This window comes from Alnus glutinosa, chromosome 1, assembly GCF_958979055.1.
Source record: "Alnus glutinosa chromosome 1, dhAlnGlut1.1, whole genome shotgun sequence".
Lineage (NCBI taxonomy): Eukaryota > Viridiplantae > Streptophyta > Magnoliopsida > Fagales > Betulaceae > Alnus > Alnus glutinosa.
This window is the reverse complement of record NC_084886.1, coordinates 139525-165355: the sequence shown is the minus strand read 5'-3', so window position 1 is coordinate 165355 and position 25831 is coordinate 139525. Positions and strand designations below refer to the sequence as shown.

General features: G+C 36.2%; 2 protein-coding genes and 1 pseudogene across 4 annotated transcripts; 2 read left to right on the top strand and 1 right to left on the bottom strand.

Moving 5' to 3' along the window:
• The first annotated feature begins 776 nt into the window (after positions 1–776).
• Positions 777–16208, top strand: LOC133858357 (probable CDP-diacylglycerol--inositol 3-phosphatidyltransferase 2; annotated as a pseudogene).
• Positions 16209–16897: 689 nt separating this feature from the next.
• Positions 16898–18547, top strand: LOC133863386 (UPF0481 protein At3g47200-like). The gene is made up of 2 exons (XM_062299330.1): positions 16898–17501; positions 17604–18547. Exons 1-2 carry the CDS (start codon positions 16932–16934, stop codon positions 18417–18419), a joined length of 1386 nt encoding a protein of 461 aa, XP_062155314.1. The 5' UTR covers positions 16898–16931; the 3' UTR covers positions 18420–18547.
• Positions 18548–18634: 87 nt separating this feature from the next.
• On the bottom strand, positions 18635–24934 carry LOC133863394 (uncharacterized). 3 transcript variants are annotated; one of them, XM_062299339.1, is made up of 13 exons: positions 24698–24934; positions 22342–22479; positions 22004–22085; positions 21671–21747; positions 21275–21381; positions 20613–20730; positions 20385–20501; positions 20178–20269; positions 19802–19868; positions 19630–19708; positions 19427–19518; positions 19044–19187; positions 18635–18957 (listed from the first exon to the last, which is right to left on the bottom strand). In XM_062299339.1, exons 1-13 carry the CDS (start codon positions 24932–24934, stop codon positions 18931–18933), a joined length of 1377 nt encoding a protein of 458 aa, XP_062155323.1. In that variant the 3' UTR covers positions 18635–18930. The 3 variants fall into 3 exon arrangements, with proteins under 3 accessions (XP_062155323.1, XP_062155328.1, XP_062155332.1); XM_062299344.1 differs by lacking the exon at positions 24698–24934 and adding an exon at positions 22834–22975; XM_062299348.1 differs by lacking the exon at positions 24698–24934 and having other exon boundaries at positions 22368–22470.
• Between the last annotated feature and the right edge of the window lie 897 nt (positions 24935–25831).

The window sequence follows — 25831 nt, the reverse complement described above, 5'->3', positions numbered from 1 at the left end:
ATTCGATTTCCTCCGTGTCATCTCTATTTTAAATGAAATATGAAAACAATTTCTTTTGTTATATTTAGAGGTAATTACCTTTTCCCCTAATCAACTACCAACCATTGTCAACATGCCTCCATGAACTGACACATCGACCAAAAAAGAGTATCCAATTACTAACTTTATATATTTTGCCCCATTCCGTCAGGGAATCCCGTTAACTTGGACGGAATATGCCATTTTTGGGCATTAATTTTGGTTTAAAGACCAAAATGCCCTCCAACAATAATTAATAAAAAACATTAAAATTAATATATTTTAAAAAGGTTGATGGCATTTATGTCATTTTTTAATTTGAGTTAGGGTATTTAAGTCTTTTCACGAATTAAACTGACGGAATATGGCAAAATATGTAAAGTTGGTAGTTGGATACTCTTTTTTGATCGAGGTGTCAGTTCATGGGGCATGTTGACAATGGCTAGTAGTTGATGGGAGAAAAGGTAATTACCCCTTATTTTTAATTATATATATAATGTCATGTCATTTAAAATTTTTAAATAACGTAACAATATATTAATCATATAACATTATTTACACCATTAAATCTATAAAATAAAACATTAACCATAAAATAACTCAAAAATAAAGACGAGAAAATCCTATTATTTGATTCAAATGGAATGCTGTGGAATCTACAAACTCAATTAATTATTCTTTGAACTGCTTGGTGTAGGCCCAAGGCTTGGTGGGGCTCATGGTATTCGTGTTCATGTCCAATTCCAGAGGCCCACAAAATGGGTACGCGGTCATTTTGGTACAGTTGGCAAAAAGAGGGCAGAATCAGCAGCTTTAGAACGAACAAAAATTTTTCTCTCATTTTAATATGTATCATTCTTTCTCTGTTATCAGAAAGCCTCACCGATTGGTAATTTTTATCTTTTTCTTTTAAATTGATGAACTTTTCTTCTTGAACGAATTTTTATAATTCCTTGTCTAATTACGCATGCGTTTTTGTGTCTTTTGAGGTTAATGGCATTTGTGTTGTTGCCATAACTTATTTACGGCTGTCTTAGAGGAATTGAGATATATTTTCGGTTCCAATTCCTACAAAGCACTCCTTCCCCTCTCTGCCTTTGTGTGTCTTTTAATAAGACAATAATATAGTAGGTTAGACACCACTCAACCCAAGAAATTAAGCATTTGAATTCAATTATGTTATATTAACCGCTTACACTTTATATCTTTTCAATATGGATTGAATTCAATCCTTTTTACACTCACATGTGACTCCAATTGATATTGTTGTTTCAATTAGGATGTATAACTTCTAGCACTTTGCAGGAAGAAAAGTTTGTTGGGTTTGACTTGTCACCCATCAATTATTCTTAATTGCACATGGGTACTTGAGAGGCTCATAGTTGAGAGTTGAGTATCTTAATTGCATATGGGTAGTTGAAAAGCTCATGGATATTTAAGATGGGTTGGTGGATCTTGCTTATATAAAGGAATGAGAGCTCATTTGTAGATCATTCAATTCTAAGAGAACTAGAGAATCGTGAGAGAAGAAGACCCAAAGCTCAAGTGCGCCATAAGATAGAATTCTTTTTGTAGAGACACCATCAAGTGTTGTTTTGGGTGTATTTGGGTCTTTGTGTGTGAGCCACTATTTGTATCTCTCTTGTTTTCATAGTAAAAAGATCTTGATCTGTCTTCTCCAATAGACGTAGACCAAGTCGAGGCCGAACCACTTAAATCCTTGTGTCTATTTTGGTAGTTTTGTTTTTTTATCTTTACTTCTCAATTTATTTTGGTGCCTCTGTTACAACAAAGTTTACATAAACTTTTTCAGGAAAAATATCTCAAAAACAAGAGCTTTTAAGTAGTCGATATTTCATTTACATGATTTCGTCTCCTTTTTATATGTAGTAGAGTTCGTTTCATTGAATTATTTATGTGACAGAAAAATGCTATATATTAATTTTTATTCTACAACTATTTCACAATGCTAATGTGGCAATTCTAACCAACTCTTGGTTTTGTTTTGTTTTTTGTTTTTTTTTTAATAAGGACTAACAAAAATATGTTTTCCATTCTATACTTCATTTGGTCAGAATCAATCTTCAGTCCTTTTCTCAATGTTAAGTTTTATAAGTTGTGCTATCTGTGAAAGTATTGCTTCATTTTGATTGAATCTTTGGTTTTAACTTTATCTGTGATGGCTTGAATGGTTATTTTGCCCACAAGCTCAATCATGGTATAAGCTCCAAACTAGTTTTCTTTTTTCTTTTCTTCCCTACAAATGTTGTTTCTTGTAGTCTTTCTTTAAGATGTTTGCCTTTAATGATGAAATTCTTCCAACGACCCAAAACAATGCCTAGTGGAGGGTAAATAGGGTTTTTTTTTTTTTTTTTTTTCCCAACAAATACAACAATTTAAAAATTACAATCACACAACAATGACCAAAATTAATCAAAGCAATAAACAGATCAAACACAACAATTTTGGTGACAAAGTGGAAACCATTTAAAGGTAAAGTCACTCCGGGGCAGCCAAACCCAATAAACCACAAAACCTTTGCAGTAAGAACTTGACTTATATCTAACCAAACAACCTATTTGTTTTCTACCGCAATAGCTCCAAAACTTTGGCCAATCTTCTACTTGGTCTCCTCTGCAACGCGGAACTCCGGTGGCTTAAAGGTTTAAGGAATTTTGTATGGTTTAACATTGTAAAAGTCCATGGGCCTTACTCACTCTCAAAAGACGCATTGAGATAAGAAGGATGTCTATGGCTTATAAAGTGCTTAGGTCATGTATCTTTTAACGATGTGAGACACTTTAATACGCCTCCTCACGTGTGGCAACTTTGGCTAAACACGTGTTCAACATCGGGATGGAAAAGCTCATTATCGTCCAAGGAACTTGCTCTGATACCATATAAAAGTTCAGGTGCCTTACTCTCAAAAGACGCCTTAAAAGATGATGGATGTCTATGGCTTATAAAGTGCCTAGATCATGTATCTCTTGGCGATCTGGGACACTTTAACAAACATAACTATAAAAGAGGTAAGAAATTGAAAGCATAATGATACAAATAATCTCTCTTAGCTCACAAAACAAACTCATGTGGTCACACTGAAGAATTGTGCATAAGAATGCTTATATAGGCCTTGAGAAAACTTGAGGTTTAAGTCAAAGTCGTTTTATGAAAAATATAGTCTGAGGCCACGGCGTTTGAATGGGTTAATGATGTGTTCGAACGCGTGCAAGGATTTCATAGTTTTCTTAGAGGTGGCTTTCGAATGTTGTACGACTAGGTTACGACCTAGGCTTTTAGATCTACTTCAATGAACACCACGTTCGAACTTTCTTCAACTAGAGTTGCGACCGGACATTTCTATAGCTCCTTGTGAATTATTGGCGTTCAAACTGTCTTCGAATGGGCCTCAGAGGCTTCTTTGTAATGTTCAGTTGACCAGCCTCATTCGAACCTTGTTCAATTGCCACTGTGTTCGAGCCTCTTTGGAACTCAATTCTTTGAGATGCACTTAGATCGTGTTCGAACTTCTTTCGATTGGCAGTCTTTGATCTTTAGCTTTTCGACACAATTTGGACTCCCAACTCAAGAACCAACTTGACAACCTAAGTTAGGCTTCGAGCCAAACTAGTTTTGACATTGACTTTGCCAACATACAACTTAACAAGTAAGACAAAAGAGAGTAGAATTTCGCGTGTAAGGGTGAAATCCGGATATCTACAAAGGAATGCTAAAAGTGAAGGGAACTCTCTGGGTCCCTACCGACGCTAGAGTGCGAAAGCATGGGGAGCGAACGACAATTAAAAAGAAAAAAGGGCCCGAGAGAAAAAAGGCATATGCACAAGACTACAAATTCATGACTAAAGTTATCATTCTCCACCTCTCAATCTCTCACTGTTTGTCAAATGCTCAAAGCCTATGCATCGTATCTTTTACGAGAGACTCTCTCTTTCTCTCTCTTTCAAATGGATTGATTCAATCAATTTGGCTTGATTTGGTGAGAGAAAAAGAGAGAAGATTTTCTTGATATGATTTGTAGTGATTTTGCAAAATGAGAAGGAAAAAGATTAATAACATTGTACTTTGTTTCTTGAATTACAGTACTCTTATGCTGGGCCGATAAGTGTTAAGCAATGTTATTTTCTTGACCAGGTTAGTAAATTACTGTTGCATTGGAACATCATCAAGACAAATGGTGTATGCTTTGCTGTAGTTAGGCAATTTTCCCAAAAAGGAAAAAGGAAAAGAAGAAAAAAGAAAAAGGCTGAAGATGAGGGTTATATGTTTGATCTAGGTTAAACATATCTGTAAATAAACTGCTCAAGATTACTTATCAAAAAAATAAAATGCTCAAGGTGATTACTTTTTCTACTCAAATAGGTTGGTTTTTGTATAAGGTTGGTGATTTACTATAAGTATAGTACAAGAGATGGGAGAATTTATATCTAAGAGGTGACATTACCTTTACTGTTTGGATTTGTTATTACCCACTTGATTGAACTCAGATTTACAAAATGCAACTAGCATAAGTCAGCATTAGCTACTTTGGGTAGGGGGTTTAGTTCCTTCTGGTTTCAGTAATGATGTAATGTAGATGAGCCTTTGGTTGAGGTAGATGTTGCAGGTAAGTTAAAGAATTGGAACCAATATTGGTTGTGAGTGGGATATATGTGAGAGATTAGAATATTGACCCATTGCAGATATCATGATTGTTATAAAGATTCCGTGGCATTTTGGCTATATCTTAGAGACTGGGAAAGGAAGAGTAAGACTTTTTCACTATGTTTTTTATGATAACAAGACTAAGAATGAGGCACTAATGAATGTGGGATAAGAATGACTTTAAAGCTTTGTGAAGTTTGAATTTGGTGAGCCTCAATTTTCTTCCTTGCCACTCATATTTTGAAGTACATCGGTTAACAAAAATGTAACTTTATGGTTGTGGCATTTTATCCCATTAATATGTGGAGGTAAAAGATTATGAGTTTTCTGAGTTGTAACTTGCTGTATTTTAATATTTTTAATCTTTTAAACTATTATTGTGTCATAACAATGGGTTTTTAGTAAGTATTTCACACTATCAGTGAAGAAGTAACATGTCTAGTAAGTAGTTCAACATACTGCAATACTAGTGGTAGTCAATATATATTATTAAACGAAGTATAATATGCTAATGCTTTTCATCGTTGATATCCATGGCACTTGTCTTGTGGTCATTGACATGAGTTGTAGGGATGTCTTTCCAAGACGTCGAGTACTTGGTGGCAAAAGAGTTTTTATGCCTTTTATGATATAAAGGCAACCAATAATGGGTATCAATGCATCTGGAAAGCTAGTTGAACCTACTCCCTCTTTCTGTCTCTCTTTAATTTGTTACTTAGTGAAACATCATCACCTATGTTTTTGTCTCTTTTTTTTTTTTAAATAAAGGTGTGGGACTTGATTAAACATTTACATTTCTATCTTAAATTACTCCTTAAATGGATGATACCCAACACACACATACAGAGATATTAGGGCATACCTATTGATTAATTCTTCTCCTTTTCCAGTTTCAACCTTTGGCACTGTTTTGGATAGGTTGACAGACAAGTAATCTTCAAATCTCTCTCTTCCTCATTCCCCCATACTTCCTATTTGTCTCTAGAAACATGTCATACTTCTTTCCTTTCTTTATTTATGTTTGAGTTATCTCTGTCCTTTATGAATTATCAATGTAAATTCTAAGCTTTACATTATTCCTCAGTGGCTACCTAGAAATGGCGGCCTTATATCAGAATGGGATGTGGGATCTTGTTCCAATACCTCCTGATAAACAGACCATTGTCTGCAAGCAATCAAACTACTGTGTGTTACTAACGCGCAACAGATTGAGGCTTTCACGCTAACACAACTCAATGTGTTGCTTGTTTAAGTTTTTGAGGCATTGGACTCTCACCAATGTTTGCATTACTCAAGCTGACATTCTTGTTTGCGTTTCCTATTTGTCTCTAGAAACATGTCACACTTCTCCTTTCTTTATTTATGTTTGAGTTCTCTCCATCCTTTATGAATTATCAATGTAAAGTCTAAGCTTTTACATTATTCCTTGGTGGCTACCTTGAAATGGAGACCCCACGTCAGAATGGGACGCGAGATCTTGTTCCACTACCTCCTAATAAACAGACCGTTGGCTACAAGCAATCAAACTACTGAGCGTTACTAAAGTGCAACGGCTTTCATGCTAGCACAACTCAATCCATTGCTTGTTCTAACATGCAATGGCTTTCACGCAACTTAATCCATTGTTGTTTAAGTTTTTGGGGCATTGGACTCTCACCAGTGTTTGCATTACTCAAGCCGACATTCTTGCTTCCGCTTCGTCCACCCTTGCTCACACCACCTCCTATTACATTGTTTTATATCTTTTCTTTCCAGGATTAGCACCGCTTGTCTTCTGGCAATCCTCTCTCAAGTCTACAGGTGAGATCTATATGTATGTCCCACTCAAGTAGGATATGTATTAATACCCTTTCTTTATTAATATCTATGTTTTAATGATCACTTGTTTGAGTTTTTAAGGGTATAAATTTCAGGCCTGACTCGATCTTTTTGTCATTGCGTAGATATTGCCAGTCATTGCCTGCAAATGTACAGGCATATTCTTTTTTTCCATGTTTAGTTTAGGCTTATCAATGGTTGGATCTGGCCAGAGTGGTTTACTCATGAAGAAGAGTTCCCTTTACCATTAGAATGGTAAAAACAGAAACTAAGTGGGCATCATTTGATAACTATCTCCACAAATTTTTTGTTGCAGTACCTTCTTATTGGGTAGGACAGTTCATAAAGATGTAAAAGACATCATAAATTGGCTTTTGAAGTCACATTATGGGAACCGGATATTTATTGCTTACTGTTGTGTGGCATGTGAGGTGGTTATTGTAACTTTAGACTATTGTTTCAAGACACTTCTTCTAATTATTGTTACTATTCTCTTGAATTGATTATTTGGCTTCTGCAGGTTCTTTTCATTATTCTGTTTCTTCTTGCAAAAAACCAAACAAAAGATGTGATAGATGTAAGCCTGTGTCTTGTTGATGGCCTAATTTTGTAATTTTATCTTTTGTGTTGAATATTAAGAGGATAACTGTGACGACCCATTTTTTTTTTTTTTTTTTGTATAAAATATTTATAAAACATAAAAGGGTCATCACAGTGGCATGACTACGTGTCGCTCAGCCAACATACATACATGATCCATATCATGTATCTGATATTCAGAGTAATATCTAACAGCGGAATAATCATAACGTTACATCTCATAACGGAAAGCACATCTAAATATACATGTGGTCCATACAAAAGAGCCATATATCTGTCTAACTGTTTAAGGCTTACAATTCCACTAATACAAAAGAATGGCTACACAAAAGAATATGTGACACCTATGTCACTAGCCGTATACAAAATACCCCAAAAGAGTGAACTCCATAGTCCAACTCAATACGACTGTCGCGGTGTGCTTTAATCATAATATCCCAAATACGCAGCTACGGGGTCCTCCTCTAAGTCAGGTGTACCTGCAGTCAAATGGACATCATCTATACGGTTGTGGGGGTTTGCCACATCCGTATAGGTGAAATGATGAGTTCACCGCCTCAGTGATATTAAACTAACTGAGTTTTCGCAAAGAACCAATTTTTCTTTTTAGTCTCGCGTACACTATAACAGCTACCAATTTATAAAATTTTGTTCGAAAACCCCCATAGCTGATACAGCAAACACCGACTATCAGAAAACATTTAAAAGCATACTATGTAGTTGGACCCATACGTAGAAGTTCCATTGGCTTGGAAGCAACCACGTATAAACCCACCTACAATAATACTTTTATGTTGGTAGCTCAAATGCACATAGATCTAACGTTATTAACTGTGATAACACTGTGCCTTAAGGCATTACAACTTCATGTCAAAGCACATAGTTGTCCATGCGGTTACTAGAGTAAGACTCTGATATCCAAGCACTTCTTATTGATGTGCAACGACAATCCATCTACCTACTCCCAAGCCACACTGATATTGCAACCAATAGCGTCAAAACCAAGCACACTAAGCTTAAAACATGTCATCTTGCTCTTCAGTACAAGCTTACTATCATTTTCCGAATATGATTAACACGGAATCCTAGGACATTACAACTTCATGTCGAGCACATAGTTGTCCATGCGGTTACTAGAGTAAAAACTCGGGTATCCAAGCGCTTCTTACTGATGTGCTACGACAATTCATCTACCTACTCCTAGGACACTATATTACTCATACCGAACCATGACAATACTCTTGTTCATCCAAGCTCAATGTTCTTAAATCATGCAACTAGACGATAATAGTATACATAAGCTCTTTTGCCATTAAAACTCTTAGGCATACTAATACGTCTAGCATAAAAACTACAATATTCTATATCATGAAAACATCATACAATTTAAATCATGCTATGTATGCCATGCATGCTGATGTGCTGCTGTTAAACTGCTGAACTGAACTGTTACTGGGCTACTGCTGGGTTACTATATGCTCATGCTCTATACTACATGCTCTATGCTCTTTGCTTGACTAGTAAACATTGCCTTACTGTATCATGCTGATAAATTATACTTTTTAAACATTTTACTATTTCATCCAAAACATGCAACACACTATACTTTACTCTGAAACTATCATTGATATATTTGAACATACTCTAAAGTACTCAAATCAAACAAAACAGATATATTCAACATACAGTTGGTTCGGATTTATGAAACAACATATATATTTTGCAATTCTATAATATATAAAAATAACAGTTTCTCAGTGAGTAAAATATCACCTGACTGCTTGCACACCAACACTAACAAGTCCTAGGCTCAATCCCCAAAGTGCCGCTGTATATAACACATTGCATCTATTTAGTTTCTATCCAATAGTTACATTAATTTCCCTTTGAATTGCCCAATGACTATTTTACCCATCAATTGCCTAAACTCATACTTAACAATATTCTTAGGCTTATAAATAAAATCCTCAATTTTATACAAGTTACTAACATTAAAACCCAACCCCACCAATGTTTATTTATTTATTTATTTTATAAAACTCATGGTTAATTTAGGATTAATCATCACTATCACCACAATTAGCCCACAAATTAACAATCTAATTTTAAACAATTAAAAACCTCAAATTAATTTCATTCATTAAATTAGGATTTTCCCAAACTTAACCCCCAACAACAATATTTATTAACACAATGGCATTTACTAAATGTTAATCTCCTAAAATCCTACAAATATCAAATATCCAAAAATTAAGGCTTGAGGAAAACTTACCCAAATTCACCAAACTTCAACCCAAAGTTTGGGTAGCCTCAAGTAAGTTCCAATAAACTCAAATACCTAAAGAACATAGAGGATTAAACTCATATTTAGGATTTTACCCAAAAATCACGAAATCATGAGTTTAGTGTTTTACCTTAAAATAATCGGTAAGAACGTAGATCCAAGTGCAAGGATCACGTTCTCGAAAACGAATTGAAGATCCAACCGTTGGATCTTTGTAGATCTAGACTTTTGTATCAATATGGTGTTAAACCTCCCCTCCCCTCTTTCTACACTTTCATGGTCTGAAGGAATGAGGCACACTGCCTCATTCCTTTTTCATAAGTGAGGTGCATTTCAGATTAGGCCGTGCGGCCCAGTTTATATATATATATATATCTATCTATTTTTTTATTTTTTTATTTTTATTTCTTATTTCTTTTATTTTTCTTAATTCTTATTTCTTTTGTAATTTCATTGAAATTCCTAATTCTTTTTAAACTTAAAAATATTCTCTTACATTTTTATTTTCTTAACTACAATTTACAAGTCTATAGGATCAAACTAAACACACCAAATAGACTTATTTTATTTTTATCCTAATAAATCCATTAAATATTTTCTAGGACATTACAATAACCCTTAGGAATCTTGGAAATTGTATTCCGCATTGTAGGCTTTAGTATATGCAAGACAGAGTTCACTCCTATTGCTGTTAATTGCTTTATCTTTGTTTGGCTGGGAATCAACATTTTACAAGTAATTGAGAAATTTTCTTATTTCCAAATCTGTGAAGTCAGTCAGTGCTAGGTGCATTTGTTATATTTCTTGTTCTAAGACATCTTTGATGTCAATGTGTATCTTTAATGTGTGCCTTATCAAAATTTATACATTTGGTCACTATCATGTTGAATTGTTTATATAATTGAGAGGTTGGTGAATGAAGAAAATGTTGTAATTTGAGTTTTAATTCTTCTACATGCTTGCATAAACAAAGTTAAATTGATTATTATGAAAGTCTATGGGCCCATTGACACTCTCAAAAGACGCCTTAAGAGAGGAAGAGATACCATAACTTATAAAGTGCCAAATTGAATGAAATCTTAGCGATGTGAGACAATTTAACACGCTATCTTACGTGTGGCAACTAATGGCCAAACACATGGACAATAATGGGAGGAAAATGCCCATAATCACAAGAAACATGTGGCTCTGATACCATGTGAAAGTCCATGAACCCATTGACACTCTCAAAAGACACCTTAAGAGAGGATGAGACACTATGGCTTATAAAGTGCTCAGTTGAATGAAATCTTAGTTATGTGGGACACTTTAACAATTATAGAATTTATTTTTTCATGTGGAGGCGTGTTCCGAAGGTGCTAAAGTTTCAAGCTCATGATTATGATCTAAGAACATAGCTATGCCTTCCTGTAATATGAGAATGTCGCTGCTGTTGCTTTTAGGTCCTTGAAACCTCGTGTTCAGGTGTAATTACTATAGTCTAAATGTGTTGGGGTATGGCACGGCGAGCTAAGGATCTATATAACTTTGAGTACTGTAAAACCATTGAGAAACTAGAGTATTGATAAGTCTTGAATTAGTCGATTCAAGACCCCTTAATTTGCATTTGTTAGACCTAGTTCGTGTTGTATATATAACATTTTGTTGTAGTTTTGTTTTATGTCTTATTTTCAAGTTGTAATGTCCTAAAAAATATTTAATGGGTTTATTGGATAAAAATAAAAATAGGTCTACTTGGTGTGGTAAAACAAAAAAAAATGTTTCATTTTGATCCTATAGACTTGTAATTATAGCCAAGAAAATAAAATGCAAGAGAACATTTTAAAAGTCTAAAAAGAATTAGGAATTACAAAGAAATAAGAAATAAAAGAAAAAAAAATGTAAAACAATTAGTTAATTAAAATGATATATATATATATGGCCGCACGGCCTTTCATTTGAAAGGCCGTACAGCCAAATCACGAAATGGCCGAATGGCCATTTCGTATGCTGAAGGGCCTGGCCCTTCAGTTTAAAAATAAAAATAAAAATAAAAAAATAACGTGAGGCGCACATGCGCCTCACTTAAGGGAGAAACAAACAGGAGAGGCAGTCTCGGCATAGGGAAGAAAAAGAAGAAAAGGGAAGAAAAGAAGAAAAGGGAGGGAAGAAGTGTTAGTTTTAAATAGAAAAATTACGATCAACGAAGATTCAACGGTCAGATCTTCAATCCGTTTTCGGAAATGTGATCCTTGCACTCGGATTTACGTTCTTACCGATTGTTTTTAAGGTAAAACACTAAACTCATAATTTCGTGATTTTTGGGTAAAATCCTAAATATGAGTTTAATCCTCTATGTTCTTTAGGTATTTGAGTTTATTGGAGCTTACTTGAGGCTACCCAAACTTTGGATTGAAGTTTGGTGAATTTGGGTAAGTTTTCCTCAAGCCTTAATTTTCGGGTATTTGATATTTGTAGGATCTTAGGAGATTAACATTTAGTAAATGCCATTGTGTTAATAAATATTGTTATTGAGGTTAAGTTTGGGAAAACCCTAATTTAATGGATGAAATTGATTTGAGGTTTTTAATTGTTTAAAATTAGATTGTTAATTTATGGGCTAATTGTGGTGATAGTGATGATTAACCCTAAACGAATCATGAGTTTTATAAAATAAATAAATAAATATTTGGGAGGTTAGGTTTTAATGTTAGTAATTTGTATAAATTGAGGATTTTATAAGCCTAGAACTATTATTAGGTATGAGCTTAGGCAATTGATGGGTAAAATAGTCATTGAGCGATTCAAAGTGAAAATTAGTGTAATTATTGGATGGAAACTAAATAGATGCAATATGTTATGTACAGCAGCACTTTGTGGATTGAGCCTAGGACTGGTTAGTGTCGGTGTGCAAGCAGTCAGGTGATATTTTACTCATTGAGAAACTGTTATTTTTATATATTATAGAATCGCAAATATATATGTTGTTTTATAAATCCGAACCAACTGTATGTTGAATATATCTGTTTTGCTTGATTTGAGTACTTTAGAGTATGTTCAAATATATCAATGATGTTATGAAATGATGTATGAATGAAAGATTTAAATTATGCAAAGTAGAATGATAAAATTACATGTTGATTGGTTTACCGTATTTGAAGAAAGCATGAATTGTAAAGAATAGGAGTATAGAGTTTGAATTGTAAAGCATAAAGCATGAGCATGAGAATGAGCATAAGAATGAAAGGAAGAGTAAACCTCAAAGGATGGAAAGGAAGGGAAGTCTCACAAGGAATGAAAGGACCATCATAAGCATGCATATCATTGTTTAAATTGTGTTATGTTTTCATGATATAGAATATTGTAGTTTTTATGCTAGACGTATTAGTATGCCTAAGAGTTTTAATGGCAAAAGAGCTTATGTATACTGCTATCGTCTAGTTGCACAATTTTATAACATTGAGCTTGGATGAACAAGAATATTGTCATGGTTCGGTATGAGTAATATAGTGTCCTAGGAGTAGGTAGATGAATTGTCGTGGCATGTCAGTAGGAAATGCTTGGATACCCGAGTTTTACTCTAGTAATCGCATGGACAACTACGTGCTCGACATGAAGTTGTAATGCCCTAGGATTCTGTGTTAACCATGTTCGGAAAATGATAGTAAGCTTGTACTAAAGAGCGAGATGGCATGTTTTAAGCTTAGTTTGCTTGGTTTTAACACTATTGGTTGCAATATCAGTGTGGCTTGGGAGTAGTATGTTTACCTATTAGAGTCACCTTATAGGGTATACTAGGGAATACCGGTCGTTTCACACCTTTGGTAGTTTAAACCGTTTTTCAATTATAATGTAACTTTTACGTGATGCGATCGGTGTGAACTAGATACCTTATCATTGTGGCTTAATTAGGGTTTTCATATATTGTGTATGCTTATTAGGATGTGTTATAAAGTAGTAAGCTAGGGAGCATTAATCACTCCACACCTTTGGTAGAGTAAACGTTTTTCAATTGTAGTTTAAATCTTTATGTGGAGTTATTTAATGTAAAACTAGGTGCTTTATGATTACGTCTTAACTAAAGTATTTTCATGTCGAGGTCGTCGTAATGGTTGACGCCCATTACACGCTCATATAATGCATGATAGGAAGATCCATATAGACTTTAAGCATTTTATCGGTTGAGGAGTGGATAAGATCAATACCCTAAGTTTCCTTTAAGTTTGTTTTCATTTCCCGCTTTTCTTTATTTTACTCGTTGTAGCTTCAATTCTACAACTTTACTTTTGTGTTTATTCTTAAATTAAGTTAGATACGTTCCTTTAAATATTCTGTTACGCAAAACAACCATCAATTTCTGTGGTTCGATAACCCTTACTATAGTACAATCGATATGTACTATTGCGAGTGGTTCAACTTATAAATTTAAAATCCACGTACGGAGTCGTCTAGACTCGAGCGTACCAAGTACCAGTTCCACCTTCATTTGCTTGCGAGCATTATGTTAGTTTTAAGCCTTTGCATTTAGTTCTCTTGTATTAACTTACATATTTAATCTGATATGTGTGTAGTGCACTTTATCTGATTATTACTTGCTGTGTAGGGCTGGGTGTCAATGAAGTTGGTGGCGGAAATGGGTTTTCTGCCCCCCACCACCGCCAAAGTCAAAAAGGCTAAAATGCCACCGACTTCTTCTGCCGGAAGGGAGTTTTCGATATTCACCGATGCTGCCAAGTCAAGGGCGATAGACGTTAAACTAAATGGGCTTAATTCGAGTTTGCAAAAAAAAAAAGTCAACAAAGTTACACAAAAAATGGTTAGTGACGAGAGTTAGAGACAATGAAATCGGAATGTAAAATCAGTTCATGTGGTTAGCCTAAATTAAAAATCACTCTATGTCGTATCAAAGTTAATTCAGGTCCCTGGGGTATGCTGAAAAAATAATTTAGTCATTGGAGTCAAATTTCGTTAAAACATTTGACATATTTCGTGAGGTGCCACGTCAGCGCCAATAAAATGACAACACGTGTCACTCTTAATAAAAAAATACAAATATATAATTTTTTTTTTTTTTTTTGAAAGGAAAAAGTTGGCTGCATGCGAAGGCCACCCTAGATCAAGTCGGAGGTGGTTGCCCCTAGCCACCTCTGCACAACCACCCCATGGGTTAGGAGTGGCTGCCCAACCGGCAGCTACATTTTTTCATTTTTTTTAAGAATAAATTTTTAATTTTTTAATTTTTAATATATATATATATATAAAATTAAAAGTGACAGGTGTCGTCCTTTTATTGGTGTTGGCGTGGCACCTAACAGATTATGTCAAATGTTTTAACGGAATTTCACTCTAGAGACTAAACTGTTATTTGGCATATCTCAAAGACCTTTGAATTCACTTTGATATGATAAAGAGTGATTTGTAATGAGAAATGTTACATGTACTTAAACTTTTACAAAGATAGTATTATTAACTAATGTGGAGCTTATTCATTGAAAATGATCAAAACAATTAATAAAAAGATATGCTACGGATACTAATAAATAAGCTCTACAACATCTTAATAAGACTCTCTGTAAAAATTTAAGTACGTGTAGCATTTCGATGAAAGAAATGGGTTTTGGGCGTAGGGTTTCAACGAAGCGATAAATATTTACCAACATTATTGTTTTAAAAAATATATTTTCCTTTATTTGTTATATTTTGCCTTCTGACTGGACAAATTCAGAACAGGAAAAGATAAAAAAAAAAAAAAAAAAAAAAAAAAAAAAAAAAAAAAAAAAAAAAAAACTCCTTACACACTCACCCATGTGTGGGCCCCACCCCATGTGAGAGGGTGAGTGTGTAAATGGTTTGTAAATAGTGTTTTTGTAATTCTCCATTCAAAACACAATTTTCTTTTAACTGCCGGTCACCTACCGTCGTTGGCAGGATGGTTGTGGTCAGTACGTAGGCGGTGGGAGGGCACACTGCACACCCCTACTGCTGTGTTTTTTTTTTTTTGGATGAATCAAAAAATTTATAAAGCTCAACCAACTGTACAAGCTAGTAAGCACTAGCACAAAAACCTCGAGTAGAGGACACTATCCAGAATGACTTATACAGTCATTACTACAGGAAAGCAACAAACCTATATCAACAACTTCTGTAAATTCCAACTAATAACAAACTCTATACATTTATCTAGATTCTTAAAAGATCCCTTAGAAAGGATTTGAGTACGAACTTCTCATGTAATCTGTTTAACCATAGTTTCCTCAGTTCTCAGATTGCTGTTGTGCATCAAAGCATTTCTTTGTTGCCAAAGATGATAAATGTATGCACCTAAACAAAGTTTACCAAGACTAGCTTGTAAACCTTTCCCCTTGAGTGTAGCAATGCTCCAGGTCATAACCTTCTCCCATTCAGACGGAATGTCAGTAAAGAGGCAAGCAGACATCAAAGTCCTCCATATCATCAAACTAAATCCGCACAGAAAAAAAAAGATGCTCCTGACTTTAATGACAAGCATGACAAAACAAGCAAAACACATTGCCAGTATACCCCCAACTACTCATCCGGTATTTAATCACTATAGCCTCTCTAATAACCAACCATAGAAAGAAAGAATGCCGAGGGATGGCCAGAGGGTGCCAAACCAACTTCCACCACGCAACAACCGGGAGTTTTACTCGCAACTGATCCCAAGTAGCTGCACAAGAATAACCTACTGCTGTGTTTTGTTCCAGTTTTGCATGAATGAGCCTTTTAATTTATTCAGTACAAAATCAAATAGCAATTCTTCTCTTGGTTTCAGATGAGGACGGCGGCAGATCTGTGCGTGCTTTATGACATCAATCAGAAGCAGTGACCCTGAATTTCATAAATTCATCATGTGTTGCTGGAAGTTGAGGCGGTTTGCCTCTGTATAGTCTTGAAGCCCACATTGTTGTTCTGGAGCTTTTGTGTAATTTTGTCTATTACATAGTGTTTCATGCAGTATGACAGGCAACAGTTACCTAATCGGTAAATAATATAACTATATAAGAGTGAGCTACATTTTGCATATTATTCCTTGCGTGTTGATTTACCAACTGGTGTGTATATATGTTCTCATTTACTAGGGGGAAAAAATGGTACAAGGCATGGTTTAATGAGATTGGTGGTGTTTTTACTCGATTCTTGTCTTGGGAGCTTTGCAGAGTATTCTAGATGCAAGGGAAAAGGATCACAAACAGTTTAACACTACACTTATTGCAAGAAAGGAATGTCGCCACGCTTTTGAGCTTACTTGCTTCCATGGCTGTACCGCATGGGAGTCCTGGTTTTTTCAGCTTTAGGGATGCCATCGATCAATCTAATGTTAAAAATTATGCGCTTTTTATATCCTGGGCATCTATTATGACGTGAGAAACAACTAATTGCCTTGTGTATAAAGCGTCCGAGAGAAAATTAATGCTGAAAGTTGGATGCTTGAGATATCTGATTCTGATCCTCGAAAATGTGTATATAAGTACTGGAAGCGGAAGGAGGTGCCGGGAAGAGGAAAAAAAGGAAAAAGAAAAGAAAGGGGAAGGTGCATGATTTGATCGTAATGGAAGAAATGAAGTGGGTCATACAAGTTAATGATGACCTCAAAAAGATGGTGGATACTTCAACGGAAACGGAGCAGTGGAAAAGGCGTTCAATCTACAAAGTACCGGCATGCGTCGCAGACCTAAACACAAAGGCGTACATACCTCAGGCAGTCTCCTTCGGACCTTACCATCATGGGAAAAAGCATTTAAACCAGATGGAGGAGCACAAGCACCGAGCACTCCTCCATTTCCTAAAGAGATGCAGGAAACCTATTGATTTGTTCTTTAACTCTTTAGCTCAAGTGGTGCAAGAGTTGAAAGACTCGTACGAGCCGCTTGATCCGATGTGGAAAGATGACACCCCCAGATTCTTGCAATTAATGATTCTGGACGGCTGTTTTATGCTTGAAATCCTGCGTACCGCGACTAGTATTTTGGATGACTATGCTCCCAATGATCCAATATTCAGCAATCATGGGAAGCTCTATCTCATGCCATATATCAGGCGTGACATGCTGATGCTTGAAAATCAGCTGCCAATTCTGGTTCTTGACCATCTTGTTCATGTTGAGAACAATGAAGCGAAGGTGAAATTCTTTTCCCTGCCCACATAACCAAATCATATAACTCGCAACTCTGGTTCTCGTTTGAATTTAACCATGAAATTTTAACTCCGACACGTGACACAGGATAAAGAGTTTGTCAACAAGCTCATACTCCAGTTCTGCTCCCCCAACACCCGAATTTCAAAGATGGGTAAATGCTTGCACGTGTTGGATGTGCATAGGAAGAGCCTGCTTGGGGAAAACCCCAGGCCAAAAACGCGTCCAAGAAAGTGGGCTGGAGTTTCTTGCACCGGAGTAAACCATGCAAATGGTGACGAGTTAATTCGATCTGCTACAGAGCTTTATGAAGCCGGAATCAGGTTCAAGAAAAGCGCAAGTGAGAGCCTCGAAGACATCTCGTTCACTGGCGGGGTCCTTAGGCTCCCAGTCATCGTTGTAGATGATGCCACGGAGTCGATGTTCTTGAACCTAATAGCCTTTGAGCGTTTCCATGTAGGGGCAGGCAACGAGATTACGTCCTATATATTTTTCATGGATAACATCATTGACAGTGCCAAGGACGTTGCCCTTCTACACTCGAGCAGGATCATACAGAACGCCATCGGAAGTGACAAAGCCGTTGCCAAACTGTTCAACTCACTCTCCAAGGATATAGCGCTCGACCCAGAAAGTAGCCTCCGTGTGGTGCAGAAAAGAGTCAGTGGCTACTGCAAGAAGCCCTGGAACCAGTGGCGTGCCAATCTCATTCATACCTATTTCAGAAATCCATGGGCTATTCTCTCCCTTATTGCTGCAATCTTCCTCTTCGCCATCACTATAGCTCAGACCATATACACCATATATCCTTACTATCATGAATCTCCTCCATCCTCTCCTTACCATGATTTTCTTCCGCCCTCTCCTGTGGTTTCTTCCAAACACAATCCACCTCACCATTGACATCCAATCACTCGAGTGGAGTTTTTATGTTTTTTGGCCGACTGCTTTGGGTTTTGGATATGTTTTCTTTTTCATATTTGATTTTATTGCTCGTCTGTCAATCATTTCAATTTTCGGATGTGGGTTTTGATAATCTTCTCTTCCTCTATTTCATTTAAATAAATGTGTTGCATGTTTCCTATCATGTAAACTCAGCTTTCTGATGAAAGGCATACTTCTCTTTAACTATTCTTACGCGATTACCATATATCATAAAAAGCTGCATCATACAGAGATCATAAGAATTACCATCGAAAAGATGATGGAACTTGTGATTAAGTGATCTTGTTTCGAGGTTCTGCCTTACATATTTATACAGAATTAAGCTCCATTCGAGAGCGTGTATTGATCAAAGAAAGAGAGAGTTTGCCGCCTCCAATTGTCAAAGACCTTAACTCCAAATTTCTCTCAGCACCAACTGGAACTACCCAAAATCAACGCCCTTGACACCGCTAACTTTTATGCTACGCTTTCATGTTTCAATTCCAATTAACCTAAGCTGCCAGAGATGAGAAAGGTTGTCAGATCACAATTAAATGAGCCATAGGTGCAAGTAACATCCAGCAGAGGAATAGAGTAGATTACAATATTATTCTGAGGCCGCCCCCAATAAAATCCCAGGAGGACAATTGGCACGACGTTGCAGGCTGCAAGGATATAAATCATCAGCGCATGCATCCCCATCCACTCCATCACCACAGTAGGGCGCCTATATCCACACACATCAACCTGAGGAAAAACCCGTGATTATCAACTAGAAGAAGAAGATAACATGAACTAAGCAAATTCCACAAATTACACTCTTCTGTTTTGGATTAGAGAGTGGAAAAAAATTAAATGGAATCAATCATATTAGTAGTAATTTCACCAAACACAAACATCCATGCCAGACAATGATGAGCAAATGAGCCAAGTAAAAGAACTTATTAAATGGGGGATCAATCACATAAGATGACTAGACATTGTACCATCAAGTAAATTCCAGCAAAAAGAAGGCCAGCAAGACCAGCAGTGAAACACGTGTAGCTGAATGTGTAGAGAACCTTGTTTACATGCATCCCTGCAACAATGATGCCGATAGATTAATGATGGAGTATACTGCAAGTAGTGTAACTACTAACCACTACAATATACGCATTTTTAAGAAATTGTACAAAGACAACTAACTTACCACAGGAATCCAAGGCGAGGCCCAATATAACGAGACAAGAGGTTGTAATCATCCAGTGAAGGATCCTATCTCTGTGATCCTGAATGTGGGTGTGGATAAGAATTTGTGATAAAAAGATAAACCTTCAGTGAGGAAAGGATCGAAAACATGCTCTGACGTGAATATTTATCACCTTATAATGGACAATAATGTGCCCATAATGCAAACCAACCAAGCAGGTAACAACGGCCATCACTGAACTACAAACACAAAGTAAGAGGATGGTCACTCCAAAAGCACAAAATTGAAACACAAAAGACAATCAAGTTTAACCATAATTTATACTATAGATCACATCTCTTCCTTAAGGATTGTGAGACGATAGGATTCAGTCTATGATGCCATTAACAAGACATAAGATCATTCAATGGCCCAAGAAGTGCTGGTTCCTATGTCAGTTAAAATCCAAGCAAATTGTCCATAGAATTGACGGACGTTTCTCTAATGCATAGCATGATAGTTGCTGAAGAATGACCTTGTGGACAACCGGGAAAAAGTTGTGAATGAACCTTAAAAGTCCTTCAGGATCAAAAGGGGCTTGACACCATGATGGAGCATCAGAAGGTAATGGGCCATAGTCTGGGGAGTTAATACTGCATTGCTGTGAACAAAAAACAAAGAAACATGAATTAGTTAGGGAAGAACTGAAAATAAATAAATAAACAACAACAACAACAAAAAAAAAGGCAATTACCCAATAGGCAACAACAGGATACCTGTGTTCTTGCATAGACTGGTCTTTTATATAAATGTTGTATACCCAATATCTTACGGTCAATCATTCCAACAGCATTACAAGCTGGACCAGTGTCACCACGGACTCCACATTTAACCTTCCAAAGGGAAGGATTCAGCCACCAGTTTCATAAGTAAATTCATACCTCAGAAGTCTTAAACGTTATATTAATAAATTAGAAAGATGGAAAGAAAAGGTAATAGCTCACTGTAAACAATTCTGGTGTAGAGGAGGAAGTTCCAATTGGAATCTGAAAGTCCCAATCAGGCACATACAAGCCATATAACAAAGAAAGATAAAGAGCGGTAAGCATCAAAGCCAAAGCCCTGAGAGAGAGAGATAGAGAGAGACAAGTAGCGTCAGTCAAAGACAGCAAATTAACACAATACTATGACAGTGCATGTGAAACAAATACAGAAACAGAAAAGCCAACATTTGAAACAAGGGAAGCAATGCAACATTGGCATTTAAACGTGATCAAGGGGCTTTGCAATCACCTCATTTCCAGCATATCAGTAATGACCACCTTTCCCCATAAATCAACATATCATGACCGATGTCAGCTTCCAAAATTATGGTCAACTTACTTGTACTCAAATTTTTTCCTCTCAAGAGTTTCTTTTGTTTTTCTTTTCCTATTCTTATTTTATGCCTTTACTATTTCAGCTATTTGTCTTCTCAGTTACTTGCATAAGAAATAAAAAATATCATGATGGTTGTTTGAATTAACAAAAAAATCCAGACAGGATCCCAACTTTCCCTTATTGCTATGACTTAAATTCTAATAAGTTCATCATAATTCAAATCTAGAAATCCAGAAGTCAGTGGCTGAAAGAATTTAATTAGTATTGCATAATGAATAAAACTTACCACTGGAATCGATATTTCCTGAGCAGAGATGATCCCGAATTAACATTACTATCACCCTTCAGCCAAATCTCACACAATGCTGCCAGCAGATATGCTATTGCAATTCTCTAGGGGTCAGGGAGGAGAAGGAAAAAGGTGTGTGTTATTTTAAAGATGATGAATGCACTGCATGTTCATTGGCAGTCCAAAAAATTTATTTATTAAATATGGCACAGTTCTTGAGCCAGGCAAAGCCATTGCCTTTTGTGGGAAGACATAAAATCACATTAAGCAGTAAGATGTGCTATCAGGTTTCAACTATTATATGTTTGAATAAACTGTAACCCACTCTAACTACACTTCTTGCTTATGGTTGGCATAATAAACATTTCAACATGAGAAAACTATAAAATATACCTGAAGTATACCCATCCATCTCATATATTCAATATCCACTCCATGAGTTAAATCCTTTACACCATGGATGAAGCCACCTGGACAGGAGAGATAATACACCTTAGTACAGAAACCATTAAAGTATTCATTTCTGATGAAACTTCCCACAAGATTATTGAGCATAACATAGCTTTTTTGTGACACACTTCAATATTGTTATTGTTAATATCACTTTTACAACTACTGAAGCAGTTTGCTTTCATCATCATCATGGTAATGAAAAAACATGGATAAATTCTGGCATAGGGGAGGCTTATAAACTACGGTCTAAAAGCTAAAGATCTAGTAAAGCACCTTGAAGGAAAAGGCCTAATGTTAAAAGCTTCGAGGCCCGTAATATTGCTTTTCTGGTTGCAACAGCTCTGCATGACAATTTCTGTAGAGGAAAATACTTTTCTTAGGCTTAGAGATAAATAGTAGTAGAACTAGCATCCATGTAATAAGATAATAGACTTCTAAAATATCTCATGAAGATCTAAATAACTTTCTTCTCTGCCTTGAACCAAAAAAAGACAAATTATAATGAGAACAGGAATAAAAGTAACAATTCATATTGACCTTATTCGTTATTATGTGGGACAACTCCTTGGATACCAAAAATAAGAGCAAAACATTAGCAGAGCAAGAGATACCTTGTAGGTAAGTGCAAGTGAAATACCAACAATAAAGAGGAAAAATGGCATGACAAAATCTGCAAGGGTTAAACCATTCCAAGGTGAATGATTAATAGCAGGCAGGATTCCACCGGCATCATCCACGAGTATCATTAGCTGCATCAAGAAGAAACAAATTTTAGTAAAGAGATGACATTTAGCCTATATGCAGAGAGTATACAGTATAGGGCAAAAAAATAAAAAATAAAAAGGGCATATGCCGAGAGTAGATCCTTGTCAGTGACAAACAGGGCATACGCCTTGCATTAATAGAGAGTGATTTTATAATTCTAAAAAAAACATGACCAATCTACACGTAATGCAGTTCAGGACTTTTCCACATTCAATCTACACATAACGCAGTTCAGGCATACAGTGCATACAAACATCATGCCAAACACACTCTCAGATTTCCACTTTTAGTATAAGTTCAGATAGCACTACTGAACACTCATAAACCAAATGACTAACCAATTAAGGTTTTAACCAAGTATGAAGTTTTTCATTTGTCTAAAACGCTTAGTTAGTTCATATAAGTGCAAACTACAAGTGGGCACATGCAATTCCTGCAGTTCCCCCAGAACAACATGGTATGATAGATGGCACCAAAAGTATAGCCCAACATGCATTCCCCTATTTTCTTTCCCAATATTCAGTGCCTCAACGGTATTTGAAGAATGGAATCTGAGCTGTTTTCCACTATGCATTTGGGCACCATTGGTGGGGTGGTGGTCTTAAGTCCTTGCGTGCTAGGTTAAAAGAGTATAGAGAAATGACAAAGTACTAGTGGAGGATATGTCAACATGGTTGTGGTCTTCTGGGTGTAGCGTGACTGGTAACTAAATATTTTTTGATGAATAATTCAGATCTTATTGAGAAAAAAGGTTAAGCCCTCGTACACAAAAAGTATACAAAATGGACTTAACCCTATAACCTGCTACAATGTAAAAAGCAAATCAAACCAACCATACTTGTAGAGACAAAGTTTGGAACATTAATAAGAACCCAACCTAAGAGAGATTTCAAAAAAGAAGATTTTATAAAAAGCACGTTTGCCTCACTATCCTCGAAAATACGACAATTCATTTCTCTCCAAATGCTCCCCTTGTACTATTCAGCAATGAAGAAGCTCTTGGATATTGCTAGGCATAAGCCATGAGACTCCCAAAAGGTTAAGAATCAATTGCCAGAGAGCCGAAGTATGCTCGCAGGGGATAAGAAGGTGATCCCTCATTCTTTTTACACTGACAACACCAATTAGCTAAAGAGAAGCCCATCTTTCTAAGGGTTGTGAGGATTTTAAATAAAGGACAATAGTGCCTTAATGCCTACAGAAAACGCTTCGGATAGTTCTGTACTAAAATTGTGATTGTGGATTTCTTTAGCGTAGAGCGTTACAAAGGAAGATCGAGTTGACTTCCCTAATCCAGTCGTTAGCATCAGAAGCTCATTCTCTTTCAACATGACTACCGTCTTTGCACTTGGAAAAGACTTAAATTATTCGCTTTTTATAGTGCCTACGCTTTTTATAGTGCCTACGCTTTTTTTCTTGGCTCCACTGAAAAGTATAAATAATTATGCCTTTTCTTAATCTTCTGCATAGATGACCGTTTACCATAAATATATATCAGATTGACGACCGTTTACAATAAGGATCATGAGGCCGACCAATTCAGGAAAAGGTTGTTTATTTATCAGGATTAGAACATGGATAAAGTGAACGGATTTTTGCAAAGATCTCATGAATTTAATTATAAAAAACACAAAACAAATGCGAACGGGCAAAAGCTTTTAATATAAGCGAAGATTTAGTAATAGTATTGGACGGCGTAATACTTTACTGGTTTTCCTATTTCAAAGACGCAAATAGAAAGAAATACCATTTTATTTATAATTCCGCTTCTTTATGTGGGATGGCCAAAAATGAAAACAAATGGAAGAGTGAACGAACTGTTAATTTTCAGTTTCCAAAATGTCAACGAGATCATCCGAATGAGTGGGAACAAAAAACACTCTAGTCTTTCAAATAATAAATGACTACTAGTCCGTAATTAAAATATAAGACAAAGTCTTCCTCTTGACTGTTGAGATTTGAAGACAAAGAAAGACGACGTCGTCTGCTCTCCATCCCCTCTGGCATCCTACCTCCCATTGAAGAGAATAAAGAAGGGCGAAGGCCGTGCAAAGCAATCCCAATTTTTCAAAATCCATATTTGATTGAATACAGATATGTATATAAAGGCAAATAGTAGAACTCGAGAAAAGAAAAGGAAAGAAACAATGAAGAAGAATAAGAGAAACACAGGAGAAAGAATATGGGGTGGGGAAACATTACCGCCACAGTGATGCCGCGAAAAACGTCCAGTGAGACAAGGCGTTGTTGATGTTGCTGCTTTTGCTTGGAAGTTTCCTCTACAATCGAATTGAAACCACCAGCGGCATTTGGAATAACGGAGCTGGATCTTGCATGGACGGCCATTTCAACATCATCTTCATCCTCAATAGCCGAGTGCTGCACTCCACACTTGTTCTCTTCCTCAGCATCATCGCGTCCTCTAATAGGTTCGTACATCCTATCTCTCTCTTTATGTCTATTCTGTAGATTTATTTCTTGATGCCTCCTTATGTTCACTCAAATATCAAAATGCAAAATGCAGCCCCACCAACTAATTCCCATATACACCCTCCATATACCTCTTTCTATCCTATAATATGTATATATAACTGAAATCCTCGTCGTTCTCCTCTTCTGAGAGCAAGATCAGGGAAATGCGAGATACAACCTAAACAGAGTAGAATATGTATATATAACTGAAATCCTTGTCGTTCTCCTCTTCTGAGAGTAAGATCAGGGAAATGCGAGATACAACCTAAACAGAGAACGAGACAGAGAATGACATTCTGTTCTTTTTTGTTAAATAATAATAATAATAAATAAATAAAAAGTTTTCCCCAATGAAGATGGATCACCTTTCCCTTTCGGTTACCCTCCCCTTCAAATGACGTTTGGAGCGGGGAAGGAGGATTTGCATCTATCTTCTTTTTATGTTAAATGAGATGTTTGAGCCCTCTTCCTTACTTTTACGACCCTGGGAGGCTGGGAGACCCCCCCTCCTTCCCTTTTTCGTTTACCTTTTCGTCTTCTACTTCCTCCTCCTCCCCTGCTTTGCCGCTAACCCCATTTATCGTCTTCGCATATTTATAGGAAAAGAATAAATATAGATCGGATAGGAATAACTGAAAAAGAATAGATAAAACTCACCCATAAAAATTAAAATTAAAAAAAAAAAAGAAGAGTAAATGAATAAGCATATTCTCCATATTCCTTCTTTGCAATTTCGCATAGAATAAATATCAAGGGATGGGATCGGGATGGTCACAGTGCTACTGGTACCTCCACGTCACAGATCACCTTCGATTGAGAGGTGCTAAACTCATTAAATTTTCTTTTTTTTAAAAAAGTTGATTT

Coding starts and splice junctions, on each gene's coding strand:
- LOC133863394 (XM_062299339.1), bottom strand. CDS start 24,934: ATGTACGAACCTATTAGAGGACGCGATGATGCTGAGGAAGAGAACAAG. Junction 21,382..21,670: donor GATGGATGGGTATACTTCAG/GTATATTTTATA, acceptor CCTGACCCCTAG/AGAATTGCAATAGCATATCT. Junction 19,709..19,801: donor ACATTATTGTCCATTATAAG/GTGATAAATATT, acceptor ACCCACATTCAG/GATCACAGAGATAGGATCCT.
- LOC133863386 (XM_062299330.1), top strand. CDS start 16,932: ATGGAAGAAATGAAGTGGGTCATACAAGTTAATGATGACCTCAAAAAG. Junction 17,502..17,603: donor TTGAGAACAATGAAGCGAAG/GTGAAATTCTTT, acceptor CACGTGACACAG/GATAAAGAGTTTGTCAACAA.